The sequence below is a fragment of the Eimeria necatrix genome, genomic scaffold, assembly GCF_000499385.1.
Source record: "Eimeria necatrix Houghton genomic scaffold, Enh_scaff1767, whole genome shotgun sequence".
In the NCBI taxonomy this organism is placed as follows: domain Eukaryota; phylum Apicomplexa; class Conoidasida; order Eucoccidiorida; family Eimeriidae; genus Eimeria; species Eimeria necatrix.
This window is the reverse complement of record NW_013652436.1, coordinates 1-5,570: the sequence shown is the minus strand read 5'-3', so window position 1 is coordinate 5,570 and position 5,570 is coordinate 1. Positions and strand designations below refer to the sequence as shown.

At 51.2% G+C, this 5,570-nt stretch overlaps 2 protein-coding genes across 2 annotated transcripts; one reads left to right on the top strand and one right to left on the bottom strand.

The window, feature by feature from the left end:
• Positions 1-883: 883 nt before the first annotated feature.
• Positions 884-1,603, top strand: ENH_00021890 (hypothetical protein; the record flags this gene model as incomplete). Its single annotated transcript, XM_013579570.1, has 2 exons — positions 884-1,125; positions 1,345-1,603. 2 exons carry the CDS (start codon positions 884-886, stop codon positions 1,601-1,603), a joined length of 501 nt encoding a protein of 166 aa, XP_013435024.1.
• A 704-nt stretch (positions 1,604-2,307) lies between these two features.
• ENH_00021880 (actin, putative) lies at positions 2,308-5,497 on the bottom strand (the record flags this gene model as incomplete). Its single annotated transcript, XM_013579569.1, has 7 exons — positions 2,308-2,355; positions 3,139-3,240; positions 3,594-3,667; positions 4,173-4,259; positions 4,410-4,581; positions 4,972-5,109; positions 5,314-5,497. Coding segments are annotated over 7 exons (805 nt in total), but the record flags the coding sequence as incomplete, so codon positions are not given.
• Between the last annotated feature and the right edge of the window lie 73 nt (positions 5,498-5,570).

Sequence of the window (5,570 nt, the reverse complement as noted above, 5' to 3'; positions counted from 1 at the left end):
TAGGGTTTAGGGTTTAGGGTTTAGGGTTTAGGGTTTAGGGTTTGCAGGGCACGCGGTACTCGCTGGCCTTAATAGACGAACTCGTTTGAGGGCGTTGCAGGAGCGCTAGGGGCGTGTGTGGGGCTTTGGGGCTGGCCTAGGGTTTAGGGTTTAGGGTTTAGGGTTTAGGGTTTAGGGTTTGCAGGGCACGCGGTACTCGCTGGCCTTAATAGACGAAGTCGTTTGAGGGCGTTGCAGGAGCGCTAGGGGCGTGTGTGGGGCTTTGGGGCTGGCCTAGGGTTTAGGGTTTAGGGTTTAGGGTTTAGGGTTTAGGGTTTTCCCAAATCCCAAAGCAGGGCACGCGGTACTCGCTGGCCTTAATAGACGAACTCGGGCGCGGGACTTCGACGAGCGACGGGCTGGCGATAGCGTTATCGACGGCCACGCACATAGCGGACTCCATAAAGGTCTTTTTTTCTTTAGGGTTTAGGGTTTAGGGTTTAGGGTTTAGGGTTTAGGGTTTAGGGTTTAGGGTTTAGGGTTTAGGGTTTCGAATCTTTTTGCATCTTTTTAAACCCTTTTCAACGCCCGAGTGTCTCCTTTTGTCCCCCGTTTTTTCTTTTGTCTCTCTCGGCTTTTTTGGGGATTTTTTGGCTTCTTTTTGGCTGTTTTTGCTTCTTTTGTCTCTTCTACAATCTTTTTAATTATTTTTACTTTTTTGTTTTATTTAAATCCCCTTTGTCTCTTTTCGTCTCCTTTTTTGTTTCCTTTTTTCCTTTTATCTTTGTTGCTGAGTCCCTTCGTAGCGGCTGCGAGGGTTTAGGGTTTAGGGTTTAGGGTTTAGGGTTTAGGGTTTGGGGTTTTGCTGCTGGAGTGCCGCACTCTCTTCGCCACGCACTACCACATGCTTTGCTACGAGCTGCGGCTCGTCCCAGGAGTGTCAAACGTGCACTTGGGGGCCACGGTGACAGCAGCAGCAGCAGCACCAGCAGCAGCAGCAGCAGCAGCAACACCAGCAGCAGCAGCAGCAGCAGCAGCAACAGCAGGGACTGTCTCCTTCGAATACAAAGTCAGAGAGGGCATCTGCCCCTACTCCCACGGGCTGCTTGTCGCCAAACTCGCTGGAGTGCCGCAGCACGTCCTAGAGTGCGATTTGCTGCTGCTGCTGCTGCTGCTGCTGCTGCTGCTGCTGCTTCTGCTGCTGCTGTTTCCCTCTCGCCTTTGGTTTCCTCATTTGTCTCCTCCTGTCTCCCTGTCTGTCCCTCCGTGCGCCGTTGCTGCTGCTGCTGCTGCTGCTGCTGCTGGTTAGCACAGGATTGCAGCTGCTGCAGTTGCTGCCGCTGCTGTTTGTGGGTGCTGCTGCAGGTGCGCCGCTGCGCAGTCCCATTTGCTGCAGCAGCAAACAGCGCAGCAGCAGCGAGACGCGCGCCTGAGGTCTGTTGCTGCTGGGCTGCTGCGAGCTGCTGCTGAGGACCCCACAGAGTTGGAGTGTATGTACACCCGGTACAGGGCGGAGGTGCTTGCGGACGCCCAGCAGCAGGAAGAAGCGGACGCTGCTGCTGCTGCTGCTGCTGCTGCTGCTGCTGCGACATCGGGTGCAGCAGCAGCAGCTGCGGGACTCTGAAGCAGCAGCCGCGGCAGCAACGGCAGCGAACACGGCAGCGACAGCAGCAGCAATACCAGCGAAAACCGCTGGAGCAGCGGCAGCAGCAGCAGCAGCAGCACTACAAGCAGCAGCAGCAGCAGCAGCAGCAGCAGCAGCACTACAAGCAGCAGCAGCAGCAGCACTAAGCGCAGCAGCAGCAGCTATTATAGCGGGGGCCTCCCTCTCTGCAGGCGCCCCGAAGCAGCTACATTAATGATCCTCCAGAAGTGATAAATAAATAAAAATTATTTATTTATTTATTTATTTAATTATTATTTATTTATTTATTTATTTATTTATTTATTTATTTATTTATTTATTTATTTGTTTGTTTCTTCTTTCTCAAATCCATCCGAGCTGGAGCTGCTGTTCGCCCGGTGCGAGTCGCACCGCGCGAAGAGGAGACTGACTGCTAAGAGCTAATTTGCAACAATGTTGCTGCTGCTGCTGCTGTTGCTGCTGTTGCTGCTGCTGCTGCTGTTGCTGCTGCTGCTGCTGCTGCTGCTGCTGTTGCTTTCGCTCGATAGCAGCAGCTAGCTACACGAGGGGCCGACTCGAGCTCGCCGCTTCCTAGCCTTCCTCGTAACAGTGTTATAGCAGCAGCAGCTGCTGCTGCAGCAGCAGCAGTCGCTGCAGCAGCAGCAGCAGCCGCTGCAGCAGCAGCTGCTGCAGCAAGTAAGAAGCTAGAGAGTCTTGCGGTGTAAAATGCTGGGGCCGCACTCCTCGTATTCCTGCAGCAGCAGCAGAGCAGCAGCAGCAGCAGCAACAGAGCAACAGCAGCACATTGTTACGAATTAGCTGCTGTCTGTAGCTAGCTGGGGCCAAGCTGGCCCAGCTAGCTACTCCCTGTGGCCAGCTCCTTTCTGTAGCTAGCTGCTGCAGCAGCTAGCTACCGACTGAGGGTTGCTGCTGCTGCTGCTGCTGGCTAGCTGCTGAATAGCTAGCTGCTGTTTGCCGCTAGCCATTCGCCAGCTAGCTAGCTGCTGTTGCTTGCGCAGCTAGCTAGCCCAGCTGCTGGCTAGCTGCATCTAGCTGCAGCCAGCGGCTAGCTAGCTGCAGCCAGCAGCTAGCTCACTGCTGGCTAGCTAGCCGCAGCTAGCTAGCTGCAGCCAGCAGCTAGCTCACTGCTGACTAGCTGGCTGCTGGCTGCAGCTAGCTGCTGTGGGCTGGCCCCTGAGCAGCTAGCTGCAGCCGGCAGCTAGCTAGCTAGCTGTTGGCTAGCTAGCTGTTGGCTAGCTAGCTGTTGGCTAGCTAGCCACGATTTTCGGGAAATGTTTTGACTTGTCCAGTGAACTTGGGATTCGTTAAAAGTGCATTTAAAATCATTTTAAATTCTTTTTTTGAATTCTTTTTGAATTCTTTTTCGAGATTAAAAGGCGGAGTGAAGTGGCTCTTAACTGCCTTTAAATAAAACAATAAATGGGACTTTTGGGGGCCCCCTGGGCCCCTTTTGGGGCCCCCGAAGTCCAAAAAAATGCAAACTGAGCCCCAAATGGTATTCTTTTTTTTCTTACTTGTCTGGGGACCCACATCTTCTTAAAACTCGAAAGAGATGCCAAAATGGATCCCCCAATCCAAGTGGAGAATTTGCGTTCTGGGGGGGCGGAAATTCGAATCTGGGCGAAATGAAGAGAAAATTAAATTAAAAAAAACAAAAATGGAATTTATTTCAAACTTTAAATCCCAAATGGACCTTTTTCAAACTCTTCAACAAACTCGGGAGCAAAACTCGCAAAGACAGATTCTCTCGGCGAAAAAAACGCAAAAAAACCAAAAAAACACTTCAGCCGAAGAAAAAAACGCCAAATGAAACCAATTGGAGAATAAATCGCAAAAAGGATCAGAGAACTGGCATTGTTTGTGGAACTCCGTCACTTTTTGATGAAATAAGTGAAGAAAAAGAAGAAAAAAGGAGAAAAAAGAAGAAAAAAAAGAAAAAAAGAAAAAAAATTGAGAGAAAAAGACCCACTTTGATGTCTTTGGGGGCCGCCTTGCGGATTTCGTTCAGCAGCCGGTCACCGAAGCCGTGGAAGTAAGTGCTGCCTGCACAAATAAAAAGTAGAAAAGGGAAAATAAAAGAAAAAAGAAATAAAATAAACCACAAAGGGGCCACTAATTGTAAATCAAGAGTTAATTTAATTAAAATTGATGCAAACAGCAAAAAAAACGAGAAAATAATGTTCCAGATTCGCAGCGCCATAAACAAAACAACGAAAAGGCACTCAAGACTCCAAACTCTGGGGCTGCATGCATGCATGCATGCATGCATGCATGCATGCATGCATGCACGCATGCATGCATGCATGCGTGCATGCATGCATATGTGCATGCATGCATGCAGGGGAGGCCCTGCAAGGGTACGGGCGGCGGGGCCCAAAAGCCCCAAAGTAGACCCAGGTCTTTCGCGGCCTCCCGCGCATGCGTGCATGCATGCAGACGGCCCCACACCCTGCATGCATGCATGCATGCATGCATGCATGCTGCATGCATGCATGCATGCATGCATGCATGCATGCATGCATGCAGGTTTTGGGGCTTTGGTGTTTACCTCCTGCAAGCACAATTTGGGAGAAGAGAGTCCGCCTGAGGTCAAGGTCAGCTCTGGAAATGGAATTGACGACCAGCTCGTGGACGCCTGAACGCAAACCCTAAACCCTAAACCCTAAACCCTAAACCCTAAACCCTAAACCCTTGAGGGCCACTGGGAGTAGAAGAGCGAAAACAAAAACAAAACAAAAGAGAACAAGTCTTCCAACAGGCCGACAGCCTCAGAAAAAAGACCCACAGCAACGCAAGCAAACAAAGCCATACAAGCACTGCTGCTGCTGCTGCTGCTGCTGCTGCCGCTGCTGCTGCTGCTGCTGCTGCTGCTGCTGCTGCTGCGCACCTGGGTACTCAAGTCCTACAAGGGACGGGTGGAAGAGAATTTCGGGGGCCCTGTACCTCTCGGCCCCCACCTGCAGCAAAAGGAGACAAAAAACTTAAAAAACATTTGAAGAAAATTAAATTAAAAAGAGACAATTAAATTAATTTAAAAAATTAAATTAAAAAGAGACAATTAAATTAATTTAAAGAGACAATAAAAGTCCATTAAAACACTTTAAGAATATTCAATTAAAGAAAGACATTTAAATTCATTCAAAGACACAATTCAAGGCAGCCACGCGCAGCAGACGGCGAAACAGCCCCTCAGAAACCCTAAACCCTAAACCCTAAACCCTAAACCCTAAACCCTAAATCCCAAACCCTAAACTTCAAACCCCAAACTTCAAAGCCCAAGCCCCAAACCCCAAACCCTAAACCCTAAACCCTAAACCCTAAACCCTAAACCCTAAACCCTAGTTCACCGAAATGGTGGTCCCGTCCGGCAGCTGGAAAGGATATCCTCCTCCGCTTTTGTCTTGAGTTGTGATTTCTTCTTTTTGGGGATTGAAGGCCACATAGCAGGCCTGTTCTTTGATTTGGCGCACAATTTCAAACTCCGCCTGCGCAAACCCCAAACCCTAAACCCTAAACCCTAAACCCTAAACCCTAAACCCTAAACCCTAACCGCAGCTCCCATTTGCCCCCGCAGGCCTTATCTTCCCGCGCTCCCCGCTCCCGGCTCCCGCGGCCGCGCCGCCGCAGCAGGCCAGCGCCAGCGCTAGGGTTTAGGGTTTAGGGTTTAGGGTTTAGGGTTTAGGGTTTACGGAAGTGTGGAAAATGTGGCCCGCTCTGCGCAGCAAAATGGCCAGCCGCTCCGTCACGTCCCGCCCCCCCAAGTCCGCCCGCAGCACTGCATGCGCGAGCGAGAAGCCCTCGACCACTGGCACTGCGTGGCAGACTCCAGCCCCACAGTCCAGGACCAGACCAGTGGTCCTCCCGCTGCTGTAGCTGCAGCAGCAGCAGCAGCAGCAGCAGCAGCAGCAGCAGCAGCAGCAGCGGCAGCGGGGGTGGGGGTGGGGGT